This window comes from Fulmarus glacialis, unplaced genomic scaffold (genome assembly GCF_000690835.1).
Source record: "Fulmarus glacialis isolate BGI_N327 unplaced genomic scaffold, ASM69083v1 scaffold16581, whole genome shotgun sequence".
In the NCBI taxonomy this organism is placed as follows: domain Eukaryota; kingdom Metazoa; phylum Chordata; class Aves; order Procellariiformes; family Procellariidae; genus Fulmarus; species Fulmarus glacialis.
In genome coordinates, this window is record NW_009195026.1 from 25,517 (window position 1) to 44,288 (window position 18,772).

The 18,772-nt window shown below is 37.8% G+C and overlaps 1 protein-coding gene across 1 annotated transcript in view; it reads right to left on the reverse strand.

The window, feature by feature from the left end:
• Positions 1 to 220: 220 nt before the first annotated feature.
• YLPM1 (YLP motif containing 1) overlaps positions 221 to 18,772 on the reverse strand; it is a gene marked incomplete at its 5' end in the record, with an annotated part of 24,517 nt that continues 5,965 nt past the window's right edge. The window contains 15 exons of the mRNA XM_009587977.1: positions 221 to 615; positions 977 to 1,156; positions 3,000 to 3,130; positions 8,360 to 8,411; positions 11,461 to 11,547; positions 13,040 to 13,123; positions 13,383 to 13,466; positions 13,685 to 13,861; positions 14,147 to 14,266; positions 14,557 to 14,619; positions 15,275 to 15,429; positions 15,818 to 15,939; positions 16,112 to 16,286; positions 16,691 to 16,783; positions 17,973 to 18,410. Coding sequence (XP_009586272.1) covers positions 1,010 to 1,156; positions 3,000 to 3,130; positions 8,360 to 8,411; positions 11,461 to 11,547; positions 13,040 to 13,123; positions 13,383 to 13,466; positions 13,685 to 13,861; positions 14,147 to 14,266; positions 14,557 to 14,619; positions 15,275 to 15,429; positions 15,818 to 15,939; positions 16,112 to 16,286; positions 16,691 to 16,783; positions 17,973 to 18,410 — 1,928 coding nt within the window. The remainder of the gene's footprint in view (positions 616 to 976; positions 1,157 to 2,999; positions 3,131 to 8,359; positions 8,412 to 11,460; positions 11,548 to 13,039; positions 13,124 to 13,382; positions 13,467 to 13,684; positions 13,862 to 14,146; positions 14,267 to 14,556; positions 14,620 to 15,274; positions 15,430 to 15,817; positions 15,940 to 16,111; positions 16,287 to 16,690; positions 16,784 to 17,972; positions 18,411 to 18,772) is intronic.

Sequence of the window (18,772 nt, forward strand, 5' to 3'; positions counted from 1 at the left end):
GAGAACGGTATGACTCCTAAAGGCCAGCAAAACCCAGGGCCTTAATGGAGCTGTCTATGAGAAGAAGAGCAGGTGATAAACCTAGAAGACAGGACACATTCCAGAATATGAGCACAGCACCTCTTCCAGGTAAGGACGGTTCTGAGCATTGTCAACATGTGAACACAGACCACATTTAAAATGTCAAACAAAAACCATGCTATATGGTCCACCAAGAACACTGAGTTTATAGTGAAATTTATTGTTCTGCTTCCTAATACAATAAGCTACAAGGTACATACAGTATAAAACGAGAACGGCCACAAAGCAAAGGTGATAAACATTCTGTGACGGTACAGTGGAGGTAACGTCTGTCTAATCCTTCCACTTTATCCCACAAACAGCAGCTAAAACTACTGGCCCTCCCCCTCCCTCCCCTTCAAAAATATTAAAAAGTAAACTGTCTCTCTCACTTCGGAGCAGCCGGATTCATGTTTTTTTTGAGGGCTGGTTATCTGCCAACATCTCAAGAAAACTGCTGAAACTAAAGTAACAAAGAAAAACTGTGAAGGTGGGAGTGACATGACCCATGCAAGATGCTCATGACACCTTGGTTCACTTCTCAGAGCAAATGGCCTGTAAAGAAAGGAAAAGTTTGTTACACCAAGTAAAACAGCAATTAATGTGGTCAGAGTTAAGATACAGTAAGCAAAATCTGAACTAGACAGGACTAGGCACACAGTTAAACTACTCTTTTAATGCAAACATAATCTTCCTGTTAATAAGGTTTGGAGATTCATAGCTGACAGTCCTTCTCCTTTTATTTTTAGATGCTGTACAGGAGGGTGCACATTAACGGGGGCACAGCTGACACCTATTACACAAGGCCCCAAATTAATGTCTGGGCGAACTCTAACAATGACATGAACTGCAACCTCAACTCTTAAAACTTTAAAAACATCAAGACTATAAACATGCAGGAAGACTGAATACTTACCTTAAAGGCACAAAATTCCATTTAACCACTTTTTCATATATACTTGGTGCGGTTGAGGGCTCTCTCAGCAAGATGACCACTTTCATCTGTTATCTTCTCCCAATCCGTTTGTCCAACAACAAAACCAATGGCCCTTTTCCTGTCTGCATCTTTTTTTTCTTCTAGATCTGCCCACCGCACCTACGGAGAACATACTATCAGTAGAACAACCTCTTAAGAAATCCTGAGACAAGTCTAGGCTTTCCACTGCAGATAAGAGTACAAGAATTCTAATTTGCACCCATTTTCATTCAAACAGGTAAGTATTAAATTGTTTTCCGATGGGTAAAGATGGAAACTACTCCAGTTACATTATTTTTAATTGAATATCCCAGGAGTTCCATGGAGTAGAAGAAAGGTACAGATTATTAGCCTTTTCCTTTCAATGCTATAATTCTGAGAGCTAAAGTGTAATTACTACAATTATTTCTCTGTTCAAAGCAATGCTTTATGCAGGAAGACTTATCAAAGATTCATTTAGTGTCTTCATTTTCTGTACAACCTGTCTTTCAATTGCACGATGGAAACATCCAGAAGATGACTATGAAACTACAGAAAAACAGTGTTAAAGAGCAACTCAGCAATGAATGAGTGAATGAGGGACAATTTCCTTCTCTATCTTCTGTGATACATTTCTATTTAAATCTTTCCACTATTTCTTTACGCTAAATAACTTCTTCACGCATGTGTTATCTCCCATCTTTACAGCTGCAGCCATCTCCTCTGTGGCTCTTCATGGTCATGCAGATCACTTGCATTCATCCTGTTCAATCCTGTTCAAACATATACAGTCACTCCCTCACCCACAAACCCAGACGCCAATGGGAGGGAGTGCAACAGGGAGGAGGGAGTGAGGGAGGGGATGATGAAGGCCTACAGTCCAGAAACTCAGCTGGAACACACTGTTGCAGGACAAGAAAAAACAGTAAGTAAAGGAGCAATTCCTTGACATCCTCACTGACTAGTCCCATCCAGGCTGATTTGTTACCTGGGGACATAGCCTTATCACCTTTCTGCCAGCACCTCCCTACTCCAGTTTCTACCTGGACTTCCCCAGACATTCCTCCTGCTAAGCAATGTCTGCCTTCTTCCACCATCACTTCCTCTGCCAATGCCTTAGTATCTCCACTTCTCTCACGCACACTGTTGTCCGGTACTACCCATGTTTTCTATTTGACATTACAGAACAAAACAAAGCCCAAACACCAACAGTTAACTCAAATTACTTTTAGTGGCAAAAGCTGGTCTTTCTATTTTGGAGACAAAAAAAAAAAAAGTATTACCTCTTCCTATTACCTCTCCTTCATCTTCCTCTATGATTTTTTGCCCTTTTTTCCACAATGGTATTTGAAGATGTAGCATTTTGTGTTCAGAACAGAACTACATACAAAGTGGTTGAAGCCAACTTCTTATACATCTCCCAAGCTTTATACAAGGTATATGCAGGAGGCAACGTCTACAAGACTTAATTGATATAAAGCCTACATAGCTGATACTTTCCTCAGCTGAATCTTTTTGAACGTAAGAACAGTGTACTGTTTCTCTGTCTACTTATTACAAAACCTAACAAAAAAAAAAGCTTAATAAAATAATCATCTAGTCTTGGAATCTGCACTGTACATCACACTATCTCATCACAAAACATACAGCATAAGAAAAGGACTCTACGGGTTGCTCTGAAACAAAGTGCATCTCCCCCAGCAAGAAATGGGACATGATTCCATTCTCAATCTCAAAAGCCACGCCACGCATAGTTAACCTTTATTATCTCCAATTCCTCACTTCGTTATAATTAATCTGTTTACCTCTGGAAGACCCTACTCTCAAGAATATTCTCTTACAGAATCTAATGGAACAGCAAAATGAAAAGTGAGTCAGCGAAACTGCCATATTCATAAACACTGAATGACTTGATACAAACTCTTTTTCACAGAGACCGTTAAATGGTTATACACAGACAGTAAGTCATTTGAAAATTTATTACCCTTTTCTTTCCAGGTTCAGAAGCACGTGTATCATAGTCATCTGGAAGCTGTAGATAATCTTCCATTCTGCTGGCAATTGCTTCCCAGTCACGTTTCCTTTTAGTGCCAGTCCGCAAACCATCCAGCTTGTCTGAGAACAAACACAGAGTCTCAGAGTTAAAGGAGAATTTTTTTCCTATTATTCACACAAACAAGATGAGTGGAAAAATTTTCAAAAGAATGAGCAGCAGAACTTGTACATCCTTGTCTTGACAGGTGGAATGAGAGTTGAAATAAACTAGAGAAGACTCAACGCCATTTTCAAGTTTTATTGATCTTTCACATTAACTGTGTAGCAATAACACTCAGTCTTGTTATTTGTATGAGGGAGAAAAGCTTGCTCTTCTGGATGTTCATACTATATGGAGTCTGTCCTTACAGGTACAATATAGCCACCAGTAGCTAGGAACCACAGATCCACCTTTCTGTATTTGAACGCAATACTAAAGCTGTAGCATTTTCCCCAAATTGGGGGTTTAATACTGTGTCAAACATGGCATACATGCAGTATCAGGGAACAAGTGACGATCATATAATTTAATGCAAAGACAAGTTTTTGAGATACTGTTTCTGCTAAACAAAAAGCTCCTTGGAAACCCTGATCCCCCCCTTTCTTTTTCTCTCCCCACAAGGAAAACACACTCAGAAAATCCTCCAGGACTGGCAAAAAAAAAAAAAAATATCTGAGAATCTTTTGTTTCATGGTGTAAGAGGTCAGTCATGAATATTTGAGCAGTACGTTTGTCCAACAGTCATCATTTTCTTCTTTTTCTTATTGAAGCAATAAGGCATGAGGAGAAACAATTCCATTCCTAGGTTCTAAAATTTTGTTCCTCTTTGGACACTTATTTTCAGTGAAAAAACACCACCTTCTTGAAATTATGTGGCAAACTGCTTTTGAAAGGAGATGAAGTATTCATTGTAAGATTATGAACAACAAAGTATGAAAATGAAAAACAGCTTTACAAGTCAAAGGAAATCCTAGTACTTCTGTCAATGTATGCTACCATCTTATAAGCCAACAATTCAAGTATATGCAGAAGGATACTAAGGTTGGCAGTTATATTCTGTAAACCATTTCCAGTGATGTCAGTAACATTGTTTCAGAAGTCACTGATGTAATTAAATTCACTCACAAAAGGCCTCAGAAATAAACCAAATACAAGGCAGCGTATTTTCTGGATAGCAGAAGTGGATGTTCAAAGATATGTATTTAAAGAAGTTCAGTTCAGAGATGATTTTTTTTACTTAATATGGGAGAGAAAAGAGCAACAACGGAGATAATGTGAGGCAATGGTGATGTAGACATGCTAGTATAATTTAAATGCCATAAACAAATGAAGTAATTTTTCCCTCATACAACTCTAAAATTTTTAAAGACTCCACCTTTGCCCCATTTCCCTGGAACAGATACAGAATTTCTTCTAAGAAAACATTTTAATCCCCCTCTGCCTTTTAAAAAAGCCAACATTTAAGAAAACTCTGCAGAATTTTTGTATCTGTTACATGATATCTGGTTACATGATTCAGTTAAGGTTGTTCTTTTGCTCTAAGTTAAATCTGCCAAATTTGAAGCTCAATCTCCACAGAAAGACGGCACTCCCTCTAGAAGACAAAATTGATTTATACAATATTCCTCTGTTACTCCAGCACATAACGTACTTGCACTATTCTTCAGTATTACTCTCAGATCAATCAGCGAAGATCATTCGCAGCATAAGGGTTTCCAGAAAAAAAAGACATTGAAAAGGAGAGTAACAAATGCATTGAGGAGCATTTAGGAACATGGAGAACTGAAAATTCAAGAGCTCTCTGTTGGCAAGTATCTGTACATAGACATATTCCTGTTGGAAGGCAACATGATAAGATGCAAGCTCATCTCATTACCAATGGGGAAGAGAGTTCAGTCTCCCACTCCCTGCTGCACACAGACCAACTGAAAACATCGCCAAGAAACGTGTAACTCTCAAACATCAACAGAGGAGTTCAGGAGGCGTGCAGAGTATGAGGTTCCCCTCTGTCCCTTTTTGTTACTGCTACACAGAATTTATTTTAAAATGTTATCTCTTTCCATGTTTGAAGCTGGACTGTCTTTCCAGAGGGATCTGCTTCCATCCGTGGTATCATGGTTCAAGGTACATGTGCCATGCCGTAGACACACTACAGAAATGTCAAAAGCCTACCACAAAGCACTATTTCAGAATATTCTTTTCTGAAAATGAGACAAGGTGTCATTTTGTAACAATGGTGCTTGTGAATACTTATGGCAGATGATTATTTAGTGTTAAACTATCAAACATCATTTTACCATTTCAATTTTAAAAACAATGAGGCAGCAGCATTTCTGAAAACCTGTAGAACTTTAAAACTCACCTTTAGAATTTTAATAATAAAGCATCTGAAAGTAACGGACTTAATCAGCTCCTTCAAAAACTAAATTAATCAATTAGCTAAATTTTTGCCCTTCTTATAAAAAGCCACGAAGTTTTACGTAAAATGTTATTTGTGTTCTAGAGCAAATTTTACAATGGTATCAAAATTTCAGCTATGCCAGAGCTCATTTGTCCTTTCCTGAAAGTTTGTAGAACTCACCACTAAGCCGTGCTTTGAAACAGAGTATTGCGCTAAACACTTTGAATATAGTTAAATTTTAAAAATGTGAGTCCATTTCTGTAAATTTAAATACAAGAACCCATGTGCACTAGGCACCAAGACAGACCAGTGATTAGACTTTAGAATAAAAATGTGGCTGTGCACTCACAACACATAAGGAAACCATATTCCACACACATACTCAGAGGAATGCATCACCCCTGCCAAAGTAAATCTGAACTAAAGCAAGAGCTCCGGGGTGTACGGTATGGTGACTGTCACAAGTCAGCGTTGCAGCTAAAGAACTCAAACTTTTCAGGCCTTTTCTGAGGCTTATTACAATCAGTAAGATCTTATTGTGCTTTCCTGTAACAACACCTACTCAGAAAGAAAATAAAAAAGCAAAACAAGACTTACAGTGTTGTTTTTGGATTATGCACTTCTATCACTTCTGCAAATGTGTGCCCTCTGGGACTAACGCAATAAACCTGATGGGCAGGCCAGCTCCCAGGGAATAACTCAACTTTGGAATAACGAATGCATACCACAGTTTACATGCCTTTCAGGAAATAATTTTAATTGGTCATCTACCACAAAGTCTTATTGTGAATTAAATATAGTAATTCTTACTCACAGACTGCAAGCGCTTATAATGTATACCTTGAGCTAAAAGTTGTCTGCCCTTGCAGAGCAATTTTTCAAAGAAACAGCATTCATTATATACGAATGCCTGCCTTTTTTTAAATGTATGTTCTGTCAGAATCTACTTTTAATCTATAGTTCTATATATTTATAAAAATGCATCTGGAGAGTAGTTATAAAATTAAAATCATGAATACAGATTTAATAGAAAGACCTCAGCACCTGTATCTGTGTCTTGCAGCATGCTAACATCCAGTTTGTTAATGGAGTTTGATTGTTAAAGGATTATTGCAACAGCCTTGCAAGTAACTTTAGCATAAAATTGACTCTGCTGCTCGCTCCCCATTTTATATTTAAGTGGAGACCATATAAAAATCCTATGGTTTATATTATGGAGTTTTCATATGGAAAGAAATGCAGCACAGTTCTTTGTTTCTATTTTTTAGCAGTATTTGATCATGAGAGGGGTAAATTTTGAAAGCTATCTGTAAATTTCTGCTGTAGTCGCAGTCTCCGCATTGCTAGAAACTACACATAAAATGTAAATATTTTTAGAATACACTTTGGGCTCCTGTGATATTTGTAAAACGCACGGAATGACTTAAGGTTCACCGTATACAGTGCAACACATCTATTCCTACTACTCAGTATTTAAAGAAGTCTATGTTATTTGGAATACAACACAATGCATCAGAGCATTCTTCAACAATGCAGTTTTCCAGTACTACAATTTCGTACGTGATTAGGAAAAAAAATCATTATAAACTTAAGAAATAATCTTAAGATATTAAAACAGTCAACTCTTGTAACAAAAATGCAGAGCAATCCTGAATTAGTTGTGTCTAACTGCCTAGCTGTTTGATATGCCGGAATCATTGAGTACAAGGCTCCTCCAGTTGTACTACAGGTGCCACAACGTCAATATATTCCACAAATATTTAAGTGACTTAAAAGAAAGCACAGCAGCAGAAGAGATGATGCAACTAAGCAGTTAACACCAAAAGATGAAAGGCTGCTTTATGTAAGCCAGAACTTCTAATGCTATTTCTATGGTGCAATTGCAGTTTTGGTTATCAGAAAGTAATGATACACAGGGCTGTACCACGCATGCAGAAGCGAACCTCAAAATGTTAAGACATGCTGCGTCCCATTCAGATATTTGATACTTCTCATAGACATGACAGAAAATAGCAGTTTTATGCAGATTGCATTGATAAAATCTTCACTTAGAACCATTACTGTTCAGCAAAAAAGAAAAAAAAAAAAGAAAAACCTAATCATAATGACTAGAAACCCCTTTCCATGTGTACACCTTCCATCGTAGCCGCGGTGCATGCATTTCAGCCTGAAAGTTGCTTTTGACTTTAACAGACTCCTAATATTAGCATTTATGTCTAACACAACCAGCAGCACTAATCAGAACAAAAAGTGCAGCAAAAATAGTGCCCTTGTGCTCCTGGAAAGTCCATTTTGCATCCTACTAAGAAGAATTCTAGTACCCTCCTGGAACTGAAAAGCATAATGAACTTTAACTTTTCAATACCTAAGTTGTTGAAAAGATACACCAAGGCCTAACCATTCAGAACCAACTTCAAAGCATGGCACTACTTTGTCCTCACACATGTCAATTTTGGAGAGCGAGAAACATCTTCAATACAGCTACTAGGCATATCTCCAAGAAAGTAAGAAGTTACTGATGACATTTAGGCTTGAAAAAAAGGTATGCAGTATGAACAAGAATGCAATGCAATGCAAGCTGACTCTTTGCTTTTTATAATACAGAAGAGATGAATGAAGAATAGAAATACTGCTTTTTTAATATTTTAAGACAAAGTACTTTCCTTGAACAGATGGAAGAACAATTAATGAGTATATAAAACAGCAATGGTTAGAAAGTCATAACTCCCTTGCCTCTGGCAGAAGACAAATTCCTTTTTTGTATAGATGCTTTTGCAGTTTCAGACACGTGTATGAGATCAATACATTTATTTGTCTTTGGTAAGGAGGCACAGTAAAAATGAAAATTCAGGTTTTGCAGACATCATCAGATACCAACTATAAGAAACAGGAAAAAATAAATACCCACCTAGCTTTGCCTCAGAAGTGTCCATCTCCCATTTGCTTTTCGGAATGTAACCCTAAATCATACACAGAGAGAAGCTCGGAGGATTAGAGAGAGACACACATGCATATCATTTTTGAACTGGAAACAGCATTATAATGGGAGCTTAAGGTATTTCTTTTTGTAAGGCACAATTCTTGTTATCAGATGAAGGAAACAAATTACTCGGTATTTCAGAACTTCTGCATCCACTTCCCATTCAGTGATTTTAGCAGCCCTTGCAAATCATTGCAAGAGTGCTGTCCTCTGCAAACACAGAACTCCGGAATGAGTCTAACAGACAGCAATGGTGCTGTGTGCACAGTTACTATATTATATTATCCCAGGTGGCAAAGTTATTGCAACACAACTTATCAGGCATAACGAATATTCAAAGCTTTACAAATACAAATGAAAAAGTTACCATAGTCATAAGCTTTTAAGAATATATTCCCTGATTTACGACACACAAGCATCATTTAATAATCCTTTCGAAGGGACATACTAAGTTCTTGTATGAGTGACTAGTCCACAACTAAACAAAAGTTTTTCTTAGTTTAAATGGGAGTATCTGCTGAATCACTAAGATTTCAGTATTATTTTTCTTTTTAAAATAACCCTCTTAGTTCAATGATTCTTTTACAACACTTTTTCCCTAAATAACATCATCATACGTTCTACATGTAATGATCTTTAGCTAGTTTATTCCTTGTAAATGAGCATAATGATATTAAATTTGGCAAAAAGGTGCTTATTTTAGGTATCTTCTTGTTATCTTTCGATTTAATACTCTTGGACAAGTAAATCCCTACTAAGCAACTCCTTGTAACTCATTTCAGCTGTTCAGATTTGGTATAAAACTACTTATGTTTCTCTGCAATCACGTAAAAAGCTCAATGCAGTGAAATGGAACCCCTGTGAGAATTTCGTTATTTTAAGAATGATTTTTAATAGAGAGGGAAAAGAACTACTCTAGAAGATTTCAACAAGAAAACAAACAATCCACAGACCTGTTTTATTACACTAACTTCTTTCCTGCTCTATTTATAGGTTGCCTCCACTGTGGTAAACATGTATGTGTATTTGTTAATTCTAAGGATTACTAAATCAGAGTGTACTATTGCAGAGAGCTACACTGCTTTTGATTATGTTCAGCATTGATCTTCCAAAATCCTTGAAAGACCTTTTTTATATCAAGCATATATCAGCAACTTAAGATTATCAGATCTCTGTATTTTATTGTTTTTAATCAAGTCTGTAATTAATACAAACTAAGACAGTTTGTGCTGCAATATTTCCTTGTAACAAATAAATAAACTTCATGTATATATGTATATTTATACTTCTAAACCAAGTTGCACATTAAAATTTGCTCAGAAAGTTTATACCACAGCTAGAATCCTGTATTGAACAAAGTGATGTGTGATACACTGGTGAGAACACTAAATTAAATGCATCAGTAATTCATACCATCAAGCACAGAAAAGCAAGAATTGTTTGAATGCTACAAACAACCCCATGGGAGTTGATTAATAGCAACAAAAGAGTGACTTTGATGGTGTGAAATGGCCTATTGTGTGCTGAATCTGTACAATATCCCGGTTCTCAGATAGGATAAGAAAAGATTCAGACTTCATCCTTTGGTACAAGACAGTTGGATATTTCAAGGACATCTGCCAGATGGCAGGAGCTTCAGACCTCTCTTTTTCCACAGGATTAAATGCAGCAAAATGAATTGAAGAACCCTTACCAACTGCTCTCAAGAAGGCAACAGATACCAAATACAGTGTACTGTTCCACCTTTCTGTCTGACATACCTCTGAGATTAGCCATGTGACTGAATAGCAGAGATTACATACAGCAGATCATTCTTTGCTAATTTTCATCTCTTGTGAATCTGAATAGAAAGCATTCTTACATGTAGATTACTTTTAGTTATTAATAATTTGCATAGTTTTCACCACCAAGCTTTCTCCTTGTCTCATAAAGAAAAGGCCTATTGTTATATGTGCTGTACATTAGGACACTCCCCAGAGCCCATAAACACAAACATACACACTCACACTTATGCACAGATGTCTCAAAAGCTGAAGACAAATTTCTCTTCTAGATATAGCTCATTTCCAAGAAATGAGACTAGCAGCCATATTCTTGTAAACATGGGTGCGTCTTTGAGATGTTCTAACCACACTTTATGTAGCCTCATACTCTGTGCCCAAGAGTAATTTAGTAAAGAGAATAAATGAGTCATGTTGCAAAAAACAGATGTTTATTAAAATCCACTCTTCCTAAGCTTTATTTTTTTATTCTGTATTTCAACCGCTTTCTAAACTGCCACTCCTGAGGAATAGTAAATTTTCATCAAGAAAAAGGGTTTTGCTCATCTCAGACATTTTTGGTTACTTCCTGTTCATTGGAGTTTAACTGCTTGGTTGTGGGAACCAGGGTTTGACACATTCAACTCATCAAGCACTGACAGCTGCAGCTCCAACACATACCAAGAAGTTACATCAGGAAGCCTTCCATAGCCTTTTAAATACATACCTAAAAACGTCAGCCCTCAGGGCAATTCTCTAACCTTCATTTATTCAAGAGACCTAATCGCTCATCTTGGAAATACCTACTGACAAAGTCAAAGAGCCTTGGCAGAGAAAGCATTCTTCTTCATAACTGTTGTCATATACTGTGACAGTCGAGAAGAGTTCTTTAGACACGTGAAAGGAAATAAGCTAAATTAATCTTTGCCCATTCTTCCCATCCCTCCACTTAGTGTAATTCTTAGATAATCTGGAAGACAGTGCTACAGTGCACTGCAATTTATAAACGTCTGTAAGAGGCACGTTGCCACACTCCACTGATAATGCTGTTTGTGGCATATACTCACAGATTCTTAAAAAAATTCAGTTAGGAATAATATGATTTAACATTAAAGTTCTCCTAGAAATATTTAAGGAACAAACGGCTAGAAATGTGTGTATTAAGATCACACTGCTAAGAATGGCAATGGGTTGGCATTTATAAGACTGAGATTCTCCCTCAGACACATTAACAAACATTTTGTTAGAGATGGCTGATGTGTCTCCTACCAGTTCACTTTCTTCCTCCTCTGCTGTGTCCTTCTTGACTTCTTCTTTCTGGTCTTCAATATTTGCATCAAAATCCTCCATCTCCACCTGTTTCAAAGCACAACCACAAACTTACAAGGCCCTGCTTGACTTCTAAGTATTATCTTTTTAGCAGAGTGAGTAGAAGATTCCAAGTTCAAATAGAAGAGGAAAGAAAGCATTCATCTTGGAATGTATGATGATGCAATATATATGAATATTGGCTCCATTTTGGCTTCCCTCAGAAGCATGTTCCTTTCTAGCTACAGAGTGACAAACTGTGTGGGAAAGTAGCAATCGTTTATTCTCTTCCTTCACGTGCATTCTTTGTGCTACAAGTATCTGTAACAGAAAGATAGTTCTCTTGCTTCCCACGCCACCACATTTCAAAACTTGAAATCTCAGAAAAAGATCTTAAACTTGCCATTTACACATCACTGGAATGGCGCGCTCTGCATAGAACATCCCTATCAAGCTTTTATCTTTTATATATTTAAATATCACAGTGAAGAATAATAACCACAGAGAATAACATAATAAAAAAAATGGATGCTTTAAGACATACATCTAACCCTGCCCATCTAATGGAATACTTTCTGGGGTCCACATCTCTAACGGGGATTCATGTGTATACTGTGGCGTACCTAAAATTCTCCAAGTATGCACAGTTCTTCATTACCATTTGTAAAACCTTGATGCACACATAGTAAATCCCAAATCTGCCCTTCTCTGAGTCCATTTAAGAACTGAACCTTTTGCTGTCCTCTTAAAGATTACTACTTACTGCTACAAAGAATTTGGAGACTGCTGACCTCATGACAAACTGCAAAGAGTAAACTCTCTTCCTACTTCAGCAGTTCACCAGCTTCTATGGCCATGGCAAGAGCTGTTCTGACAGCAACATGCAGCTGTGGTACTTTCACGATGACCATACAATTAACTACTAATTTATTCCCACAGCTCCTGAAACATCTGCCAAAGAAGAATGCAACAATACAGAAAGCTGACACACCAACGATGCATGTCACGGCAAACTGCAAATAGAATAAAAAGGTGGCATGCTTCTACAGCAAGTGTAACCTTACGCTACGTTTTATTTATTTATTTATTTATTTTTTCATTCTCTGCTACAGGTCTGTATTTCTCAAAGCAGAGACCATGAGGAGTTCAAATTTGTTTATTTACTTATTTATTTTATCAAACTACTTCCTCAAATTATGACCCAATTAATCCAGTAACCTGAAAAAGTGCTGAGTTTCATCTGAGACAGCAAAGATCCTCTTTAATTGGTACTCAACAGTTGCTAAAGAGCAAAGCGGCTTCAACTCTTCCTTAAAGATGCGTAAGTCTGGGCTCCAAAAAGGTGATAAAAAGTAATATGTACCTTCATGTTCGGGTAATTGATAAGAACAATGGAATACACTTGCCTGACACAGCGATTCTGGCTTTCTACAGTGCCAAGTATAACTGCCCTGTTGTGATCACACCTTTCTCTGCTTTGTATTTTCAGTATGGTCACATCTACATAATTTGTAATTTTAACAAGCACAAAGATTCTCACCTCTTCGATAGCAGCATCCTGCAACAGAGAACGAATGTCCAGGCGCATCATGTGACGTGGTGCTGCCTCCCAGTGATCAGACATCTAACAAAAAACAAACAAAAATGAAGCACCTCTAAAAACGTAACAGATTCAATGGAAAATTGGGTTTCTGATCACAAACAAGATGTATCTCTACTTAAGAAATTTCAATCAATCCCATGAAAAAACTACCAACTCTTCTTAGAGCAAAAGTGTAAGCATTATGTAGTCTAAAAGAGGCCACTAGTTTTCCAACAACAGCAGGCCTGAAAGCACAACAAAACCTATCATTAATCCTATGACTCCAGATTTATACAGTTACCCTGCTGATTTCCTTTAGCTTGCGTCCATGAATATTCCTCTTGGAACACGTCTGGTTATCTGCACTCATTTCAGCTAAGTACACCTAGAAAGAGAGAGACAATATGAAATATTGTAAATCAAGTTTTAGAGCTCTTTTTCTACCTGGTGATACACTCTGCAGTTGTACATTCTAAGAAAGGTAAATTTGTAACTGTAGACCACAGCATTTTTCCTGAATGTGGGAGGGACTTCGCATTCAAAAGTTTAGAAATACCAGCATATGGGTGCTAGCAAGTTTAAATGCTTTTTAGGCTCCATTACCTCAAAACCCTTGGTTTTTGCAGCACTCCAAAACTGTTCAAAATGTCGCACTCTATCATTGATAGCATCAAGGATAATGAAGGGGAAGAAGCCATCATCCAAGGTCTTTTTGAAAGTTTTAAACATGCTGGTACGATAGGTCTCTTCCATATCAGCTTCATATTCATACTCCATCACCTTTATCAAGGACAAAAGCATTTAAGAAAGAGGACACCTATTAAATTGCTAATGTTCAACTGCTGAATGTCATGACCACAAAGTACACTGGTATGAGAAAAACATCTTCCAGGTCAACTTTTAAGAATTTGCCCACTCTGCCCTTAAGTTATATTGACTTGTTTTGAAAAACAGCCCACAGGTCTCTGCACTATTCCAAAGCCACAGACTGAAATTCTGATTGCCACTGTGTTGTTCCAGAATGTCTTGTTTCTTTGTCAAGATAAGCAACTGAATTAAAAGTACCTTCTTTTTCACTTTTTTCCCTGTATCTGGGTCTCTCTCTTCTTTTTCCACTTCAGTGATAAAATAGTCATCCAGGCTGAGCACTCTTGGTGCGGGTCCTCCACACTCTACTTCCTTATCCTGGGAGGAAAGCAAAAAGAAAACATATACTCTTGCTGTAAAAATTCCATTCTGCTACAGAGGATCTTCAAAACACTTCTGGCAAACAGCAATTCCCTGCTCTATATTCAAAACAAGAAGAGAGCAGTATCCCTCATGCTTGCTAATAGTGGAGGGGATTCACATGCCATATGAAGACATGGAACATGAAATAACAATAGGCTGAAATTCCAGACAAACAGAAAGAAAACAGCAGAGGAAGTGCACGTAAAAGACAAGCAGCACTACACAGTGAGTGGTTGTTTACATACCCTGATGAGTTTTGCTACATGTGTCTTTCCACTGCCAGGCAACCCTCTCATTATGATTACAATCTGAAACAAAGATCATGTAAGAAGATAGGATACTGTACTACATTTAACAGAATCTCTTCTGCAAAAATTTTCTTCTAGAAAATTGTGTGCTCTGGGCTCACACTTTTGCATATCATCAAGCAAAGCCAGTACCATGCCTCACTACCTATTTTACAAACTATGTTGTAAGGAATGATAGTAGTTCCACAGAATAAGAGTATATGATGTTAATCATCTCAGCAGTTCATACTGCATAAGATGTTACAGATCTGGTTCAGATAAAATTAACTGAATGAAACTTGTCTAAATGTTTTATAGCCTGAATCTTGTTCTTTCTTATTTTATATGGTGCATTGCCAAATCTCTGACTCTCTGTAAAGCCAAGTCTTGCCTCTGATACATCAAAAACCCAAGTGAAGATCCCAGAAGAGTCTAACATACATTAACATTACCCACTAATAAAAATTTCATCTTACCTTTCCCAGGAAGTTTACATCTCCTGTTGACTCCTAATAGCTATGCTACAACACTCTAGGCATTTGCAAAGGAACCAAGAGAATTTCCAGAGCTTCCTCAAATGTAGGCTTGTTCCCAACACATTACACTCATTTATCTAAATTTTATCTGAATACAGACCTCGTAGAAACCAATTGTCGCTTTCACAATGCATACTCACCCTCTCCGGCCTGCTATCTCGTCCTGGTGGCTTCAAAATATCATCTACATTTTTAGATTCTGGCTTTCTTTCCACTCGTGGAGCAGGTGGTGGCTGACGGGGCATTGATGGAGCAGAAATAGGAATCCTTTCCTCAGGGTAATTTCTACGATCACCTTCAAATTCCAGTGTTTGGACAGAAGAATTTTCTTAGTTCAGTAAAATAAAAAAATTAAGATGTTCATACCCAGCTGAGCTGATTTAAACAGACCTTCATTATTTTAGGATAAATTCACAGACTTGTCCCCAAAATAATTCAAATTTCTTATCTTGAACCTATTGCAACCAAAGACATTTTTTAGCAGAGTATGTAACTGTGGTGTAACTGATCTCATCACCACTAAGAAACAAAACTACATGACACCACCCAAATCAATTTTCCTGAATTATATATTCTGAACAAAGAAATACAGAAAATCAATTAATCTCCCAATTAATCTTCACCGCTGTGAGTCCATATTTTTCATAATATTCTGGCATGGCTTCGAGATTGAGAAACTGTACCTCCAAACATGGAAGGCCCATGATCATATGCTGGACGATCTGTCTTTCGTTCATATGGTGGTCTTTCAAAACCACCTCGCCTGGACGAAGGATGGTCTTTCTTGTCACGGTAAGACTGAGTCCTTGAAGGTGTAGTAGGAAGAACCCTGCCAAAAGAGTATTTTGCGTATTTCTAGAATTTCTACTATGGATTCCAGAGAGAAATGAACATGTACCTCACAGGCAAAACAGACAGCCTGATACCCAATACAGCCTGAATTGTACTGGTTTCAATAGTGTTCCGAAACCACCTACCTATCATCTCGGGGATGCCGCTCTTTTTCAAATCTCTCTCGTTCATAGTCCACAGGACCACGGTCTCTGTGTAATTCCCGCTCTCTCTTGAAATCCCGATGATCTGTGTTGGAATTACCTTGACGCTCAAAATAAGGCTCACGGTCTCTTTCTCTGTTGTAACGACCTGGGTGCTCTGAAAGGAGAAACCCATGGAAATCCAAACGACTAAAACAGACTGTGAATTTTTTATTATTTTTGAAGGAAAAGCAACAAGTGCAAGAAAAGTATATAGAAACATATGATGTGAGGGCTCGAATGGACTTATCAGCCACTGAATCTCTTTTCCAAACTGTAATAGACAACCATACCATGAAATCCTTAAAGCTTAAAGCTATGAAACTGAATTTTTAAAGTGGCTAGGTCATTGACTGCATTACTGCTCTTGACAATATAAACTGTTATTCTTATAGGCCTCTGAATAAAATAAAGTAGTCCTAGCTTAAACAAGAGTTACTTAGTTTAAAATATGCTTTTACTGCCTTACAACTTTTCTTAAGAGCTAACTAACTGTCTGAGAGCTAGCCAAGCGTTCCCTACCTTTTTGAAATGTTTGCCTCTCCGGCAGAGGTTCCGGACGCAGGGTTACCCTCTCCCCATATGAAATCTGTTCCACTTTACTGGTGGTTATATCTGGTTAAAAATAATAAAAAAATTATCAAGGTATTAAAATATCCTTCTTCCATTTCCTTTCCTCTGTCATGAAAAGCAATCAGTCAATGGCATTAGAAGTGACTGGAATAACTTACCAGAATTTCTTTTAATGGATAATGCAAAAAGAGCTATACATAAATACACAACACCATGGTTTTGAATGTCTGAAGTGGGTTTGTGTGTGTGTAAGTATGTGTACCACTTTATTTTAAGAATGGGACTTCTGCCTTTTCAGATGAGTTCAGGTAGCACACATGGTCAGAAGATTATAAACATTAAAATGCTCTGGAAGTTTCAGTAACTCACAGAACTACTTGACTAATGTCAAGAATATTAACTGAAACGCTCACTTTACGTTCCCAACAGTGATAATTTTTCTAACAGCTTTTAGTAAAACATCTACTTAATGAAATCGATATGGCTTCAATTCATGTTATGGCACCTTAGAGAGAGAAAAAACACTCTCTAAATGGCAACGCACAATTTAAGAACTTCTTTACGACATGCTTTCACTCCTGTGAAAACTCCTGTAAAAACCAAGAATGAGGGAAATGAATTCTATTGAAAAACTAGTGTTGAATTTTAGCTTTGATAAGCTCAAAACTAAAAATCAGTGCCCTTCACTGTTTATGTGTTAAACACCTATTTAGGGCGCATGTCTTTCAGAACTAGAACTTGTCTCCCTCCCTGTCTAGAGGGTATCTCACACCCATTAAGCAGTATATAAATAATGCTAACACCAGTCACATTCTGGTTTAAAGTACTAAGTCACACCTAAGAACCGTAACAATCCAAAGTACTTTCTAGCACAGTTATTTCCATACTCAGCTACAAAGGGATTAAGGGAAAGTATCGATATCAATGTAAATATAACACATTGACGTGATCACATCAGTTGGTGTTTATGAGAAGCAGACGTGGCTATACACCATTCAGTTCACATGAAACAGCTCATTATCACACCACTGAAGAAAACATTAAACTCAAGGCTGGAGGTTACAGGCTCCTTAAAACTGCATTGCTTAGCATGAGACCGCAATGTATGCAGCCTGCGGGTCAACTGCAGAACATCTATGGCATGCTTTGGGTGGCACACTCCTTTAGAAAGAAGCTAGGAGGACTAATTAGCTTTCCGTTACAGATCAAACAAATACACTGTAATACTCACCTCGTCCGTGGCCATAATCCACAGTTTGCTGAATTACAGGTGCTTTAGGAACCGGTGGAATAACTGGAGGAAGGGACACTGGTACAGCTGACGGAACAGAGGTGTGAACAGCAGGTACTTTCACAGGTGAGGAGGTGGGTGGAGGCATCATTGACTCCTGTTTACACAACTCATACTCCATATTTGCTCCTTTATCCTCATTTGTGTCCCAGAGTCCGTGGAAAGAATCCTCATCCCAGCGTTCCTGTTCCACAGCAGAAGGTGATGGTTTTAAAGACTGACCATGACTTGGGGTTGTAGTTGGAGTAGAAACTGGAGCATGTGGCCTTGTCATAGGTGTAGCAGGCCTTGTCAGTGGGGCACTTGATCTTGTCACAGGGGTGGGCTGTCTGAACAACACGGGAGGCTTTATAATAACAGCAGGAGAAGGTTTAATAGCTTGGGCTTCTACTGGTGCCTCTGAAGACAGCTGAGAAGAGACCTAGATGCAGAAAGCACTTTTAATGTAGATCTGTAAACTAACCTTCTCTCATCCTCTGTAAGTCAGCAAGCACAATGGCAACTGGTAATCAAGTCATAAGCACTTTCTAGTACCTCCATCAAGGTGCTACAGGTAGGAGGACAATATTTCAAGAATGGTGGCCTGAATTAATTTGGTGTTCACTATGTGAAGGCTTAAATACTATTTATTTTCTCCTTCAAAATAACCTTACCAATTTACGCTCCAGTAGGCCTATCTCAGTTCAAAAGTGTCTATGGTTTTATTCCCAAAGACTTCTGCTGTCTGCAAAGATTCCTGC